Source organism: Sparassis crispa (genome assembly GCF_003851025.1).
Source record: "Sparassis crispa DNA, contig_000004F, whole genome shotgun sequence".
In the NCBI taxonomy this organism is placed as follows: domain Eukaryota; kingdom Fungi; phylum Basidiomycota; class Agaricomycetes; order Polyporales; family Sparassidaceae; genus Sparassis; species Sparassis crispa.
Window position 1 is genome coordinate 1,348,754 of NW_020939751.1, and position 16,233 is coordinate 1,364,986.

Genomic DNA, 16,233 nt, shown 5'->3' on the forward strand with positions numbered 1-16,233 from the left:
AGTCTAACGGCGTACATGCCGAGCTACGCTTGTTTTCGTTGGAGACTCTTGGGGAGCTCTTTCACCCATGGCAAGAAGTCTCGACCTTGCATGTATGGTCGGAGCACTTCCGGAATTGCCAGTCCCTGTAGTGCGGTACCCTCAGTCTGAAGTGGTGGAGGTTAACCAGGATTTACTCACATCAGCTGTCTGATAGTTCTCTACTAGACAACAGAGAGCCCGTTCTGTCGCACAGAGCGTGCCATTCAGCATGTGCACGTAGACTTTACGCGTCTGGTCCTTTGTCTTCAGTCCGCACCGGACTTCCAACTTCCGGCTCTCTGCATCAGCATCGGTCTCGTCAAAATCATGATAGATATCAAGCGGCAAGCCCACTCACGGTAGTCTGTGCAATTTGAGCAAGACACGAGCTCCTTGTACGCGCCCTGGAATGGGAACCACGCTTCGAGGTCAAACTTCTGTGCCGCGGCGAGGTTGAGAGCGCCGGATACAATGGCAACGACGCGATACGGGAGGCCGAGGCTCTGGTAGAACGCCTCCGAGTTGCCGATCATCGTGTCGAACATCTCCCAGCTCTTCTCTGGCTCGGTTATACAAAACTGCTCGACCTTCTCGAACTGGTGCACGCGGAAGATGCCCCACATGTCGCGCCCAGCGGAGCCCGCCTCCTTGCGGAAGCACGTCGAGTACCCCGCGTACCGGATGGGGAGCTGCGTCTCAGGTGAGTCGAACCACTCGTCCGAGTGAAATGCAGAGATGGGCTGTTCTGAGGTGGCAATAAGATACTTCTCGTCGTCGGCGGCGATGACCTAGAAGGTAGCGCAGGATTTTGTTTTGGAACGGTCCGGGAACAAAAGTAGACAGACGCACTTTATAGAGCTCTTCGTCGAATTGATCAAGCTGAGCCGTCTTAGCCATGACATCCTTGTTCATCATGAACGGCGGTTGAATTTTCTTGTATCCTCGCTTCCGCAGGAAGTCGAGGCCGTAAGAAATAAGTGCTTGGTTGAGGTCAATACCGTCATTCGTCAAGTAATATCCTCGATGACCGCTTATTTTTGCACCTGCACAGTATGGGACCTCTCAGCTAATGAAATAGACGCACATAAAATTGGCGCACCTCTGTCAAGATCCATCGCGTCCAAACGAAGCAGAACTTCGTGGTGAGGCATGATATCGCTCTTCTTCTCTACTGCGACTCCCTCTCCAGCTGGGTGCCATGTTCGTACAGTCTTGTTGTCGTCCTACTACCACGCGTTATCATACGTGTCTCTCAATCATTAAGAAAAGTTTATACCTCGGACATGCTGACTGGCACACCCTTGCCAACGATGTTACCGATGGTCGAAGCCTTCTGCCGCATCTTCTGCTCAAACACCTTGGACTCGGCGCGTTTGGCGACAACTTGAGCATCTAACTCTTTCTTCTGCGCTACCAAGTTATCTGCGCTCTCTTTCGCCTAAAACAAAAACGTCAAGTGAGACTCTAAAACGCGCACGGCTCGGAAGACGTACCTTCTTCTTTGCGGCAATCTCTTTTTGTACTGCATTCACTTGCTTGCTGATGTTGGTGGTATCAAAATCCACTGATTGACAGTCAATGCGTATTTTTCTAGATCTCTGTTCACGACGCACTCTTCACCCAGTCGGTGTACATCTGGATAACTTCGTCCACCAGTTCGACCGAGAGGCCGCGTTTCCGTTGGGACTCCCTGATTTCCTCAGCATTTCCTCCCTTGTTGTCAAGGAAGTGCAGCACGTCGAGAGTCATGGTTGTCTACGAGTTGTCTATGAGCTGCTTCCGCTCTGCGTGCCAAGTGATCTCTCAGAGTCATCGATCATACAGACGGATTTGGACTTATCGATGTTCGTCTAACTTAAGATTATTAATATGTATGTAGAAAGACCTTTTCTGGTCAGTTGTTTACAACATTTTCAGAAAAAAGCTAATCACTCATTCTCCCTCCTTGAGCTTGAAAGCTTGACCTCACATCTCAGAGTTATTTCCACATGTCCTTCATTTTTTTCATGCCCACAGGCTCCATTCTCCTTGTCATGGTTTTGATAAATGTTACTGTGTCGGAGTGTGAAACTCGAGGATTACCAGAACCAAATACGGTCAAATAGCACGTCTACCTCTTGCTGTCACCGCGTCGCGTTAACTGCACGATGTACAAGCTCATTCGGCGCATTTCAAGTTCATTTTTCCCTCATCCAGATCAGTCTTTCACCGACGCCGGTGCGTTTACCTATTATCAGTCAGAATCACGCGTCTAACACGCGGAAATCACCACTTTTTAACAGACACGTCGAGTGCACCGCAGATCGGTCGGAAACGACGACTGAGCACTACCGAACCTGACGAGCCATCGTCATCTGCCAAGAAACAGAAGTCAGAACCGGATGATGCGTCAGATACCGCATCGGACACCACAGACACTCCCTCGCAACCAACGAAGGAGACACAGGATGTGAAGGAGGTTACCAAGGGCGTTCGCGACGTGGAGCTCGAGGAGAAGGCTGCGTCGGTATCATCTGCAGATGATGAAGCCGCTGGTGTTCCCCTACCCGACTCGCCAGTCTTGAAAGCGACAGAGGTGTCACAGGAGGTAGAGGAGGAGCCGTTGGAGAGGGAGCCGTTGGAGGAGGATGCTCCATCAAAGGAGCCGGTGCACACCGACATAGACGAAGAGGACCGGAAGGAGAACATACCTCCATCAGAACAGGCTACCGCGACGGAAGTAGGAAAGGAGGAGACGCTGCATGCTGATGTGCAGTCTGATGAAGAAGAGATTCCTGGTTTTCCGTCGACAGCTGGTGTTGCAGCAGTTATAGAAGCAGGAAAGGTCGCGGATGAGGTGGCCGTTTCGAAGAGGAAGGATTCGACGGATGCTCTGACTTCAAAGCCAAGTACTTAGGGATTATAATCATGGTGGATGTTCTTGGATACCCTCGACCACCGCTGCTTCACTAATATCTATCGAGGCTAATGTATCCCGACGTCTGTTAGTGTGTACGATGCTCTTTCTCAATGTAATGCATATGAAGATCAATCTCCTGCAGGCCCCTTCGCGAGTTGTTCTTCAATCACAGCCATTGCACCTCCATCGTTTGGCCGAACTTCATACACATTGACATTCCGCACCGAGAGTATTTAGGACCCATCCGAGATTCAATCGGGTCTTCCTTGTAAGGCATCCGTTCTGCTTCCGTCTGTTTTCACGCACCTCAAATGAATGTTACTCGTGGCCCTTGCGCAGCGCTGCCAAATATACATATATCGGCAAGATCCACACGTCGAAACAGCACTCCAGTCTGCCTAAATCTTACTCTGTTCCAGGTGTTTTATGTAGGTGATTTGTGGCCGCTTTCAATCCTGTCCACGTCGCCGAGTTCAATGACACCTCGCTGCAGCTGACAGCCGCCGGGGGCATGCCAGCCTCTCGTATCAATAGCATGGAGTCAGCCCTCCGAACACGAGTTTGGATGGGCCTTCGTGCGTGGCATTGGCTCCACCGCCTTTAAGTGTCCCTTCCGAGGCAGAATCGAAGCAGACTGCTCAAACGACTTCCTATTTTCTATTCTCCTTCTCAGGGCTGGCCCATGTCGCGGTACCAGGTGCTCAATGCACTATCCCGTATTTTACAGGCGGGGCCTGGTTCAGAAGGCGAACCGGTGACCGATGCAGAAAAGGGCAAGGAGAGGGCTCCCGAGCTAGAACTCAGGATGGACGACATATGCCTGGAAAAGAAACCCTCCTCAACTCTCAGCATCTCGACCGATCGTCTCCGTCCACCTGGCCCCTCCCGCATTTCATGGAAGAGTCCAAGTAGTGTACCAAACAGCCCGGGATCCATCACTCGCTCCGCCTCGTCCCCATCGCTCTTAGATAACTGCAAGCGGTCATCTCTCCGGCGGATGAGCTCGCAGTCTCTGAAGGTCGATTCGCCGCATGACACAGAGTCGCAGCGCGACAGTATCCCCTTCGCGCCGCTGAACCTCAAGCCGCTCTCGCCCATCACAGAAGTGCACTTCCCCCCCGTGCGGCGACCCTCACTCGACTCAATCCCGCCCATCTTGGACTCGACGCGCTTGCACGAGGGACACGGTGAGTTTGCTTCTTGTCATGTCCAGCTGTTTTCTTGAACCCGGCAACGCAGCCCAAGCCGCCCACCCAGCCTTCATCACGCGCACGCTCAACCGCTCGATTAGCCAGGCGTCCACAAGCTCGCTCCGCTCGACCGCGTCGGCTGCACCCACGATCCCGCCGCTGGACCTTCGCCCGAATTTCCAGGCCACGCTTGGCATCCCTCCGGGCCCGCGCAAGCCACGTATGGGCGGCGCCACTATACCCACGGGAACAAGCAACATGACGCGCCCGCAGAAGTACTCGGTCATTTATGAGGACGGGGCTTCTGCGCGAACCTCGAGTTTCGTCACAGCTCCATCCGACGGTGACACCGAGCCACAGTTTCTCCCGGAGGATGTGCCGCACATGGACGAGCCGGGATATGCCCTATCCGTGCACGCCAGCGCTGAAGGGACAGACGACGTGCCCGTGGACACGCTCCCCGCGGGTCTTTATGACGTTCCTTTAACGGCGGAGCCACGCGGCCGGCCAACGAGCGTGCACACGCATCCCTCCGCGTCTGCCTCGCAGCGGTCAACCTCACCCACCGAGTCTATTATCCACAAGCGGTGGCTCAAGGGTGTGTCGTTTGGGAGTGATCGGTTCGTTGTTCCCTCTGCACGACTGCAGAAGTGGCAGGTCACCACTGCATGCGTCCTATTCTGGCTAGGCTTCGTCGGGCCTTGGTGTTGGCTTATCGGGGGGTGGATCCTCTCAGAAGGGGAGGAGACTAGATCGGGAGGTAAACGGGAGTCGCTTCTTCCCTTATGGGCCAGGAGGGGGAAGAGAGGTTCAGGGGAGAAGGGCAAGATGCCAGCGGAAAAGGGCAAGTTGTTAGGGGAGAACGATAAGATGCCAGCAAGCAACAAGAAAACTGGGCGCAAGTCGTGGTACCCGCTGGTCGCTCCGTCGTTGGAGACATTGACACCGTCCGTGCACAGCGATATCGATATATCGTTCACACCAACACGGAGAATGAAGAGAGACAGTAGGGTGGTGACCGATCCGTGGATTTTCAGGTGTCGCGTTGCAGCCATTGCAAGTGGAATCTGTATTCTTGCTGCGTTCATAGTGGCTTTGGTGTTTGCTGGCGGTGTTCGGGCGTGATTGTAACGTGTACTAACGCGTGCTGGTCTGCCACGAAGTTTTAATAGAAGGGACGTTTCCTCGTGGTGAGGCGGTATATTTCGTCAGTGGGGTAATAGGTCCTTGCTTGGTAAAATAAGACATTACAGCGCAGCAATGCGATACTGATACAGCATGAAGAATAAATACCATGTCAATGCAGATCCAGATACATGTGAAAGATAGATTAGTCGGTGAGATTGAAATATGCGCGGAACATGGACTCGTCACGCAGAGGCGAGCCGGAGATGACGGAATGGACGTGCAGTAAGAGACCAGGGAAGCGCCGAGTGAAGTACGACAAGAAGCCTTCAGGCATTGATCCCAGTAGTCGCTTGACATTGCCGGGTAGATCTTGGTAATGATGTTTCTGCATGCAAACATTCAGTAACCGGAATTCGAAGGTTCGCATAGTCGTACGGACCTTATTTCGAAGCGCACGAAGAAGATCCTGGACTGAACGCCCGTCATACTTCCTGAATTTGCCCAGGTTCTCTATGAATAGTCTATCCAGTCGAGAATGCCAGTCGTTCCCTACGACGTCGACAGCGCCTGTTTCTAGCGAGATGAGGTTGGGATCTCTAGGATCCCGGCACATAATCTCAAAACGATCAGATGTATCTTGCAGGAATGTCAACCGCTTCCCAGGATCCCAAAAATACGGATGCAGTAGACATGTACTGGTATCGGGTCTATAAGTCGTTGATGCTTCAGCTCAAATACTGTTAGGTATAAACAGTAGTAGACTCACCTATGGTATGCTTCGGGACTCAACATCTGGGATATAAGGTCAACGCCCTCGGAGCCTTCCTCTCCAAAACGCTCCAACCCCTCCAGCGATTTTGAGTTTTTCAAAATATTGACCTCTCGCTCGAACCGATCGCCAAATGGATGCGACCCATTGGTGAGCACATAATAATACAGACATCCCAGGGCAAAGATGTCAACCGACTTCGTCAACCGCGTCGACTTCCCTGTCGGCGTACCACTGGTCGTAGTACCGACAGAACTTCGCGATGACTGTGAGTCGTCTGTCCCAGTGTCTTCCAACTTCACCTCCCCACGCAAGATCTCCGGAGCTCTCCAACCGACCGTTCCAGCCGCCATTGCCCCGTGCGCTGTCGGTAAGAAACTCGTCTGTTCCATTTCTAGCTTCCTGCACAGCCCAAAGTCGGATATGAGCATGCGGTGGCCTGCGCTCTCACCAACGCCCTTCTTGGCGTCTGAGATGAGAATATTCTGCGGCTTGATATCCCGGTGGACGATCTTTAGCGCATGCAGGTGTCGGAGTCCCAGCGTGATCTGCCGCAGTGCACGCTTCGGGTCAAACGATGCGACGATCTCCGGGAAGTCGTCTGGTCGCTCTATCACGTCGGCCAAGGAGGCGGGACACAGCTCGAGCGCGATGTAGAGAAAGTTCGCATGCGATTCCTGGTAATAATACCGGATAACGTTGGGGTGATCATCCGACTCTTGCAGTACAGTCACTTCGCGAGCCGCCAGGGTGACAAAGTCCTGAAGAAGTCGCTTCACGGCGACCGCACGACCCTGCAGTGACCCCTTGAAGACAACTGTGCCATGGGAGCCAAACCCTGTTCGTCATGTTAGGATGATCCATGTCAAAACAGCAGCCACATAGTTGCACTTACCTAGCACGGTGTCCGACACTATGAGAGATGGCACGACTGGTGCTGGCGTTGGCGATGGAGACAACACGATGGCGGACGGTGAGACGACCTGGGCCGCATCGCCATTCTGGCCATCTTTGCCTGTCTTCCCTGCGTGTTTCTCCTCCACCTCAGGTACTGCATCTTGAGCCGAACCGTTGGTAGTAATTCCCTTCTTCTTCTTCCCTCGCTTTCTCCGTAACGCCTTGCGTTTCCCTGCAATAGCAGGACCGTCACCTTCCCTCTCACTCTCGTCGCCATCGGCACCGTCGTCAGCGAAATCAGCAGAAATCGTCGCAGGTAGTCTGGGTTCCTCCGTTTCTGGAACGAAGACGACCCTCCTCGCCGAGAGTAAAGTAACTGGACCTTGTGAGAGTGCCTCAATGGCAGGGACTGGTAGTATCTCAGGCTCTGTTTCAGGTGGATCGGAGACCGAGCTATCGCCAGCCTTGTCTTTCTCTGGAGCACGCTCGTGAGAAATCACCTGGCTTGTTGACGGCTTTCCAAATAGACCCTTCAGATAACCTATTGACAAGGTAAGGATAAAGACCGCAAAACCAAATGACCCCAGTGTCGTGGTGCTAAAATTGAAGTTGACGCCACCCTCTTCCACCAATGGCGGGCCATCGGCGCCCAAGGTGTTCGGCATCGAGGGAGGAGATATCGAGACATTGTTGAGGACATTCGTCACATCAGGTATCTCCTGTGCGGTACCTTTGTAGGTTGGGGGAAGAGGTACGGACGGCGCTCCGTCAAGCAGCCTGCTCAGCCGCGAGCGGCTAGACGACTCGAGCCTCCTAACGCCAGTCAGACACCTGCGATTCGTGCTGTCCACCCTGCACAGCTCACGTAGCTTGCGGTGCTTTACCATGTGCTTGACAGAGTCGACGTCAGATGGAAGGTCCCTGGCAGGGTCGAAATCCAGCCCCGGCGGCGGATCCAGCGTCTGCCCGACGTCGCCGAACACGACGAGCGGGTAACGGTCGGGGCTCATTGCAAAGAGCGAGTCCGTCTCCTCCACAAGACCGATGTACGCGGAATCGAGATTCGGCAGCTGGTTATGTTTCGCAGCATCGGTGAGGTCGAAGCCGGGCAACATATCTTGCAGACTAGGCCGCGGCTGCAAGAGCACGAATGGGTGCTGGCGGTTCGGAGACTTCAAGACATCAAATACTGCGACGCTGGGGTAGGTGAGTAAGCGCCTTCCGAGGAAACAAGTGCTAGGCTTACATCGGGTTCGAAAACGTCTGCCCCCATAGCATCTGTGTCTTGGGCGCCACGTCTGACATGTGCCTGTCGCCATTACCGGTGCGGAATGACATGATGTCACCGTTTGGAAGCGGCTGAATGTATGCATGGTCGGCCGTATACCGGTAAAGGGACTGCAGCCCATGGTCCTGGTTGTTTGGACCGTACGTCGAAAAGGAAAGATTCTGAACAGGAGGCCTGGCTAAAGACGAACCAAGTGGGCGCGTATGAATTGATATGTGGTAATCTTGCAACGATGTCATCAATGGATCCTATAGCTTGGTCGAAAATATTACTCACCGGTACGGCCGATGAACACTTCCGACAGCTTCGATGACGCCCTGGGCGGTTTCGTTCCATCTAGCTCGTCTAAGTCGACGAAGGGTTCTACGTCGTCATACGGATCCCAAGGGCATTCTGAGCTGATGGTCGCCTTCACCCGCCCCGTCTCCAGTTCAATCAGTAACAAAGATGTCTCCTTCCTACCCACAAACACGCGCCGGTAATCATCGTCAGAAGAGCTGTAGGGAGACATGTCGACGAGCTGAGACATCGAGAACGGTAGGCTCTGCAACGGACTGTTCGCAGAGGACATAACATATATCTCTCCAGACTGAGGTTCAATCACATATAACTCCTGGTATATTGAGTCCTCGTCCGTGGTCTCATAGTCGATGTCCGGGTGCTGGGTACGGACTAGAGGACCCAAGGTCGCCGGGTCAGTTGGAGTAGATGCCATTGACCACAGCGTGTCCCCAGATGTCCTGTTAAGCGCATGGAGCTTCCCATCGACGGAGGCAACTAGGGCGATATCCAGCAAGTCGGATTCGTCCTTTACGGACAGTGGCAGAAAGTGGTTGCCCTCATGTGCAAGCTCGACATGGGCTGAGAGCTCGGTGACGGCTGAAGTCCTCGGTAAGATGTGCCTTGCTGAACACAATCCCAGAGTCAAGAATAATAAAGTCGAAAACAGAGAGAGGTATGCATGGAGTATCATCTCTGCCAGTTCATGAGACGAGATAATTAAAAAAAGTCGAAACCTCAGGCCTTCAGGCCTCACCGTGACAGCACATCCTACCGCTGCGGCGCGGAGTGTCAGGGGTCGATATAGATATAGCGTCTAACTTAAGATCTGTTGGGTGTCACACGCATGATAAATCGTGCGAGATCGGATATAACGACTCAACTCCCTCGACATGAATAACTAATGCGCTCCCTCTGCTCTGTAGTCTGGCTTGTACAGAGTGTGTATAATATCTAGTCCTAACAAGAAGGGAAGGCAAGTGTCAAACCAGGTTGTGTGATAAAACCCACAATAGCTGGAATACATTTATAGGAGACCTGTCTACATATCGGGTAGTTTACGCTCTAGATGAAGAAGTGTAACCGACAAATATAGGCTGAGGTGTGACGCGCTCAACGGCAGAAATTCGTGCACAATTCCTCTGCCATGCCCGACATCCCAGTTGGAGGGCAAATATTTGACCTCATCTTCCATCCCCACGAATCCCTTGTCTTTACAGGGCTTCTGTCAGGAGAAGTGAAGGCGTTCGGCTACGACGATCAAGGGAAATACGAGAGCAAATTCACTGTACGGCCTTCCAAGAGGTCATGTCGCGGTGTGGGCATCAGCGAGGATGGTAGCCAGCTCTGGGCTGCGGGGAAAGGGAAGGCGCTTCAGTACGTGTTAGCAAGGTCTCAGCTTTTCCTGCTATTGACGGGTTCTTACATCCAGCACGATTGACACCGCGACTGGTGTTGTAATAGATACCCGCGCAGCCGCGCACGAGTGAGTAGTGCTGCTGTGCTGCCTATACTTCCGTTTTCTGACCTGGACAGTACTCGGAAGTGTGGCTATCAACCGCGTGAAGCGTCTCTTGCCTCACTTGCTGTCGACCGGTGATGATGACGGCGTGATCAAAGTGAATTCTCATTTCTTCTCTGTATGCGAAAGCGTGTTCACTCGTCCCAACGTTTCCGCAGTTATGGGATCCGCGTAAAAAAGACGCAATTCGCGCATATACCCACCATTTCGACTTCATCTCTGATTTTCTTTGGCTCAACGATGCGAAGCAGCTTGTCTCAACAAGGTATGCATCCTTTCTCGTTTTTGATACTTCTGAGCGAAGCTGATGTCAAGCTATCAGTGGAGACGGGACATTGTCTGTGATAGACGTCAGAGCCAAGAAGACGGAGCCATTCGCCCAATCAGAATATCAAGAAGACGAGTTGCTCTCCATAGTCCCTATCAAAGGGTATGTCTGGCGTGTCCTTGTATTCTGTTATCTCACATTTCATACCAGAGGGAAGAAATTTGCTGTTGGCACACAGCTGGGGATCTTGTCGATATTCAACAGGCGAAACGGGTGGGGAGATTGTGTAGACCGAATACCGGGGTAAGGAGCTGTTTCTCCCAGTCTGCGTTATTTCTCATACCGTACGCGACAGCCACCCACAATCCATCGACACCCTTTGCAATGTCCCTTCCTATTACCCCTCTTCACATTCGACTATTCTTTCTGGATCTTCTGACGGGCTCCTGCGCGCCGTCCAGCTCTTCCCGACAAAGCTGCTCGGCGTTGTCGCAGACCACGGCGAATTCCCCATTGAGCGCATCGCAGTCGACAGGGCTGGTGAGGGACGGTGGGTGGGAAGCGCAGGGCACGAAGAGGTGCTGAAGTTGACGGACCTGCGAGAGGTCTTCGAGGACGAGAACGAGGATGAAGATGGGGACGGTGATGGGGAGAAGGTGGATGGAAGCGACAGTGAGGACGGTGAAGATGAAGATGCGAAGAAGACGCAACAGAACGAGGAGGACGCGAATCCGGAGGAACAGGCTGAGGAGAGGGATGCAGATTCAAGCGAAGATGAAGAAGCAGTTTTAGAACGCAAGAAAAGGAAGCGGAAGGATAAGGACCCGCTTCATGCAGCGAAGAAAACGAAGCGTCGGAACGAGGTGGAAGCTAAAGCTTCCTTCTTCGCTAACTTATAGCGGCACTACGATAACCTTGCGGTGGGCCTCTATATATTTTTCAATGGCTCGAGTGATTCCAGCTTGCTATCACACCCAAGTTAATCCAGGGTGATTGGAAAGTATAGACGTTTCCAGCGACTCCAAATCCTACAAATACACTTCATCCTGATGCTGCCCAAGAGACAGCAAGGTGGTAATCATCGACCGCCCACCTCGAAATCACTGCAGCACCTAGTAATATTCCAATAAGCGGGTAACCGTGGCCTGCTCGGTTTCTGCCTTCAGGAAAGTCTCCAATTCCTAGGAATATGTTATTTCCATGAGCAACTCGAGCGATACCAGAACGCACTTCATTGACTACAAGATACTTCTCAACAAAGCCTTCCCCTAGTGCGGCTCCAAGTACCTCATCCTGGGCAAGCAACTTCCGCGCATCGGCGATAGTCCCTGGAAGCCTACCCGGATTATCCAATCCGACTGCGCGCCGCTCTCCCTCGTCCATCTGGAACACGGGCTTGAGACAATCGCCCACCGAAAGCAGCGCGCCGTCCAAGATGCCGTGGACGCCGACAGCGATAACGCCCGCGAGAACGAGGTACGGGTTGGCCGTAGCGTCACCGCACTTCATCTCAAAGTGGTGATGGTGCGGCGGCCCGCAGAGGCGAATGGGTGTCTCACGATTGTCGGTGCCCCAGCAGGCGTACGTGCCGCCGGACCAGATCCCGTCGAGCACGCGTGCGTAGGACGCAGCGGTTGGCAGTGTGAGTGCGCAGAGCGCCGGCAGGTGCGTGATCCACGATTGGAGGAAGGAGCGCTCGGTGAGAGTGAGCGTCGGTGCGAGCGACGCGTCGGTGTCGGGGCGCACTGGCGGTGGGTGCATACGGGAGGAGTGCATGGAAAGGTGCATATGCGCGCCACTACCGCCTGTTTCATAGTCAATTAGTGGAATGTCGGAACGAAGAAAGAACTTACAATTATCAGAGTGCAAACGGGGAGCAAATGTTGCTCGCAGACCGTGCTTGGCTGCAACGTTGTAGATGGTCTCCCGTGTGAAGACGACAGCATCCGCGGCTTCCAGCGGAGCGAGAGGACCTGTGACTACTTCATACTGGAAAGGTTATCAGCGTAGGCAACGACGTGCTGCAATGTACAGAAAGGCGCAGTCAACACATCGGCACTGTGAGCAAGGTACGTGAAGTATGTGAAGGCTGCATATATGCTCAAGAAAATGATCGAGACGAAGTATGTCCGAATGCCTCCGGCACATCGTTCAGCTGCGGCGGTTTCTAGTTATACCCTGCATTTTTCCATGCTCTGGGTTTGAGCTTGCAAGTATATCCTTATATACCTCTCACGCACCATGCTTCATAAACGGGCAGGTCAGCTAGTTAATCCACTCACTTGACCCGGAGCAGCCTCCGCGTGGTACATTTGCAACTCGATCCCGCCTTCCAAGAGATCATGGGCGATCTCCTCGAGCACCTTTGCTTCAACAGAGCCTGAAGGGAACTTGGATGAGCAGGACCAGTCTGCATTGTTGACGGCAATCGGCGTGGGTGAGGTTGCTTTCAGTAGGATAAATTCAGACTCGAAGCCAGCCAAGAACGCAAGTCCAGCCTTTGCGAGCGCTTCTCTGCACGTTGATTAGATTCGGAGTGTAGGTAAGCCAAAACTGTAGGACATACTCAACGATCCTGTTCAACAGCGTTCTCGGACATAAATCTACGGTAAGGCCGGCATTTGGAGCGGCGGTCTTCTCCTGGAACCATCCCATAACGGAGGCGTGTCCAGGTGCATAAGGGCAGATACGGAAGCTGCTGAGATCGGGGACATAGAGATATTCGCCGGTCCCAGAGAAGCCAGGTACGGAGCTGCAACCTATGATCCCGAGGGTGGTTTTGGCGAGACACACTCCTGGGCGCGACGAGCTCAGTAGCTTGACGAAGTACTTCCTGGGGAGGACGCGAAATCGAACGGTGTTGACCAGATCAACCCATTGTACGCGGATGTAGCGAATATCATGGGCTTGGCAAATGCTGTGAAGACGGTCAGCAGAAAGGAGCTCCGCCGGTTTGGTAGGCTTGTAGAGGACGCCGTAGTCGGTCGCTGCTGCAGGAGGGCTCATGATGGCTCCAGAACAAGTTGCGATAGATGTCTATCATACAGACCAACTCCGCCAAAGTCGTCGGCAACCAAACAAACGCTCGGCCCTGCCGAAACTGGAGGAGATAAACTTCTCCGTTAAACCTACGCTGAGGTGCTGCAGATATCCTTTTGACTCAGAGGACCAACACCGCATGCATGATGGGCTTCCGAAGCCCGTCATGCGTGGAAGATCAGAGAGAGAGTCTGTCAGATCTGATCTTCCTGGACGGTCTCAACGTTCAACGTTCAACGTCAACCTCGATCATGAAATCGATGGCAGAGAAATAACAACATACTTTGGGACGCTCTTAATATACGGAGGCTTCAGATTTGGTTCTTATCAGCCGCAGGCACTACATAATATTACCGTGATCTGACAGACAATCTTCGTCAACTTTTCGTTCTCAGACTTTGTGTACATCCTTCGTTCACCATGTTCCACGACGTGAAGACTTACTGGACTGTGATGTATATACGTATCCTCCTAAAGAACACTTCAGCCCCTCGTCGTTGTGTCGCTGGCGGTACGGATCATGCAGTAGACGTGACCAAAGTTACGCGACTGCAGGGCGCTCACCGGTTCCAAGATTCACCAACGCCCGCCTCCAACACGTTGGCTCAGAGTCATATATCCCCGACAGCGCAGGTCGAGCAGCACAATTTTTTGAGTTAAACGACCATGATGTCGCGAAAGTCCCTGTCCAAGTTGCCCCGGCTCACCCGCAATATCTCCAGCCGCGCGTCGACCATTCTTTCCGCACTCGACATTTCGCCCGAGAAGGAGCTGCCGGGTGTGTACGACGGGAAGTGGAGGGGAACAGGTGATGTGTTGGAGAGCGTCTGTCCGACAACGGGCGAGGTTCTAGCGCGAGTGCATTCAGTGAGTGCACTTTGAGAGCGTTCGAGCACGTCTGATCGGTAGGCTGCAGGCAACGCCAGAGGAGTTGCAGACAGCCCTTCAGAAGACACGGGAGGCCTACACGTTCTTCAGAAGCGTGCCGGCGCCGAGGAGGGGCGAGATACTCAGACAGATCAGGGAGGCGTTGGCGGCCAAGGTGCGCATGTTGGTGACAACGCGGTTCTTAAGCTCATACCTTGCTAGCGGGAGGAACTGGGCGCGTTGGTCTCTCTCGAGATGGGGAAGATCAGGACGGAAGGTGTCGGTGAGGTACAGGAATTCGTGGACATTGTGAGTCTACCGTTCATTGCACCCGCTCGTCTCACGCCTTGACATTACGGCCAGGCCGACTACGCGGTCGGTCTGTCACGGATGATGAACGGACGAGTGGTCGCCTCTGAACGCCCCGGACATAGTATCTTAGAAGGTGCGGTTGAGGCAGTACCTGTATGCGCATACAACTAACGGTACGGTGGCAGTTCCGAACCCTTTGGGTGTCATCGCGGTGCTCTCTGCGTTCAACTTCCCGGTGGCGGTCTATGGATGGTAAGATGCGTCTCTATTTATCAGGAGTCCGCGTTGAAGTTTACGAACAGGAACCTGTCGCTCTCGCTCGCGGCCGGGAACGCGACCCTCTGGAAGCCCTCGCCGAGTACCCCGCTATGCTCGATTGCGGTGACGAAGATCGTGTCTGGGGTGCTAGAGAAGAATGGAATCCCCGGAGCCGTCGCGGGGCTTGTGATCGGTGGCAAGGACGTCGGCGAGAGCATTGTGGAAAGCCAGGACGTCGACATGGGTAAACCCTCACCTCGTATGCAAGCGTCGCACTGATTCCTTTCAGTATCGTTCACGGGCAGCGAGGCAGTGGGGCGGCAGGTCGGAAAGGTGGTGCAGTCGCGTTTCGGGAAGGTGCTGCTTGAGCTCGGGGGGAACAACGGCACGCTAGTCCTCCTTGCTTCACGCGCCCGCACTGATATCCCGCTGCAGCCTCGATCGTCATGCCCGACGCGGACCTTTCGATGGCCGTACCAGCGGTGTTCTTCGGTGCGGTAGGCACGGCGGGTCAACGCTGCACGTCGACGCGGCGCCTATACCTGCATCGGAGCATCGCCTCCGAGTTCCTCGAGCGACTGCAGGCGCTGTACGCGTCTGTCACACCCGGAGACCCGCTGCACGCGTCCACCCTTCTTGGCCCGCTGCACACGCGCAGCGCAATGGACATCTACACCGGTGCGATTGACCGTCTGCGCGCTGCTGACGCAGAGATCCTCGTGGGTGGTGGGCAGTATACAGACCTCTCGTCCCCTTTGGACCGCGGTAATTTTGTTATGCCGACTATCACCGTGCCAAAGAGCACCGACGTCGGGCTGGCGCTGTGGAAAACCGAGACTTTCGCACCAATTCTGTCTGTCGCTGTCTTCGACGAGCTCGAGGAAGCGGTTCAATGGAATAACGGTGTGCCGCAGGTGCGTTCTCTTTTCCCTTCCGCGGGGAGGTTGTTGAGGCTGATGACGTCTGCTGTGTAGGGCCTGAGCAGCAGTTTGTGGACGAAAGACCTTCGCAATGTCGGTAAATGGATTGGGCCCGCTGGGTCTGACGCTGGGATCGTCAACGTTCGTCACCCGTCTATTCCTCCGAGGGAGCACGACTGACGGTCGCTTCCGTACCCTAGGTCAATGTTGGTACCAGCGGCGCCGAAATTGGCGCTGCGTTCGGTGGGAACAAGGTCGGTAGAAAATTTCCTCCACATGCCCATCTAACCAACTGTGTCATTTACAGAGCACTGGATGGTGGGTTTTAGTGTTCCTAAGATGTTGCCCTATATTCATCGAGCGCTGATCTATCTTCCCAGGGGCCGTGAGTCGGGTGGCGACGCTTGGAAACAGTACGTCCGCTGGAGCGCCTGCACAATCAATTTCTCGGACGATGCCCCGCTGGCGCAGGGCGTCCAGTTCCCAGCCGCTAGTTGACGGGACTGAATATTTAGATGGCGGCGTTGTCGTTGGTAATTCCAGACATTCCAATGCCTATCTTACTCTCACAAGAAC

General features: G+C 53.8%; 7 protein-coding genes across 7 annotated transcripts; 4 read left to right on the forward strand and 3 right to left on the reverse strand.

The window, feature by feature from the left end:
- Window positions 1–23: 23 nt before the first annotated feature.
- SCP_0504730 (Serine--tRNA ligase, cytoplasmic) lies at window positions 24–1,770 on the reverse strand (the record flags this gene model as incomplete). The annotated part of the gene is made up of 8 exons (XM_027758537.1): window positions 24–125; window positions 181–320; window positions 380–809; window positions 871–1,064; window positions 1,121–1,244; window positions 1,298–1,459; window positions 1,515–1,585; window positions 1,635–1,770. The coding sequence occupies 8 exons, from the start codon at window positions 1,768–1,770 to the stop codon at window positions 24–26; spliced, it is 1,359 nt and encodes a 452-aa protein (XP_027614338.1).
- A 398-nt stretch (window positions 1,771–2,168) lies between these two features.
- On the forward strand, window positions 2,169–2,917 carry SCP_0504740 (hypothetical protein; the record flags this gene model as incomplete). Its single annotated transcript, XM_027758538.1, has 2 exons — window positions 2,169–2,238; window positions 2,304–2,917. The coding sequence occupies 2 exons, from the start codon at window positions 2,169–2,171 to the stop codon at window positions 2,915–2,917; spliced, it is 684 nt and encodes a 227-aa protein (XP_027614339.1).
- A 685-nt stretch (window positions 2,918–3,602) lies between these two features.
- On the forward strand, window positions 3,603–5,235 carry SCP_0504750 (predicted protein; the record flags this gene model as incomplete). Its single annotated transcript, XM_027758539.1, has 2 exons — window positions 3,603–4,107; window positions 4,160–5,235. 2 exons carry the CDS (start codon window positions 3,603–3,605, stop codon window positions 5,233–5,235), a joined length of 1,581 nt encoding a protein of 526 aa, XP_027614340.1.
- A 205-nt stretch (window positions 5,236–5,440) lies between these two features.
- SCP_0504760 (hypothetical protein) lies at window positions 5,441–9,165 on the reverse strand (the record flags this gene model as incomplete). Its single annotated transcript, XM_027758540.1, has 6 exons — window positions 5,441–5,623; window positions 5,678–5,945; window positions 6,005–6,845; window positions 6,903–8,101; window positions 8,151–8,415; window positions 8,469–9,165. 6 exons carry the CDS (start codon window positions 9,163–9,165, stop codon window positions 5,441–5,443), a joined length of 3,453 nt encoding a protein of 1,150 aa, XP_027614341.1.
- Window positions 9,166–9,618: 453 nt separating this feature from the next.
- Window positions 9,619–11,160, forward strand: SCP_0504770 (WD repeat-containing protein; the record flags this gene model as incomplete). The annotated part of the gene is made up of 7 exons (XM_027758541.1): window positions 9,619–9,848; window positions 9,904–9,957; window positions 10,018–10,090; window positions 10,152–10,258; window positions 10,316–10,423; window positions 10,472–10,564; window positions 10,617–11,160. 7 exons carry the CDS (start codon window positions 9,619–9,621, stop codon window positions 11,158–11,160), a joined length of 1,209 nt encoding a protein of 402 aa, XP_027614342.1.
- A 213-nt stretch (window positions 11,161–11,373) lies between these two features.
- SCP_0504780 (Protein fluG) lies at window positions 11,374–13,267 on the reverse strand (the record flags this gene model as incomplete). Its single annotated transcript, XM_027758542.1, has 5 exons — window positions 11,374–11,442; window positions 11,492–12,066; window positions 12,115–12,250; window positions 12,544–12,775; window positions 12,828–13,267. 5 exons carry the CDS (start codon window positions 13,265–13,267, stop codon window positions 11,374–11,376), a joined length of 1,452 nt encoding a protein of 483 aa, XP_027614343.1.
- A 699-nt stretch (window positions 13,268–13,966) lies between these two features.
- On the forward strand, window positions 13,967–16,155 carry SCP_0504790 (predicted protein; the record flags this gene model as incomplete). The annotated part of the gene is made up of 12 exons (XM_027758543.1): window positions 13,967–14,167; window positions 14,217–14,342; window positions 14,390–14,476; window positions 14,531–14,612; window positions 14,665–14,731; window positions 14,782–14,981; window positions 15,027–15,122; window positions 15,173–15,651; window positions 15,712–15,798; window positions 15,858–15,911; window positions 15,965–15,975; window positions 16,038–16,155. The coding sequence occupies 12 exons, from the start codon at window positions 13,967–13,969 to the stop codon at window positions 16,153–16,155; spliced, it is 1,608 nt and encodes a 535-aa protein (XP_027614344.1).
- Window positions 16,156–16,233: the final 78 nt, after the last annotated feature.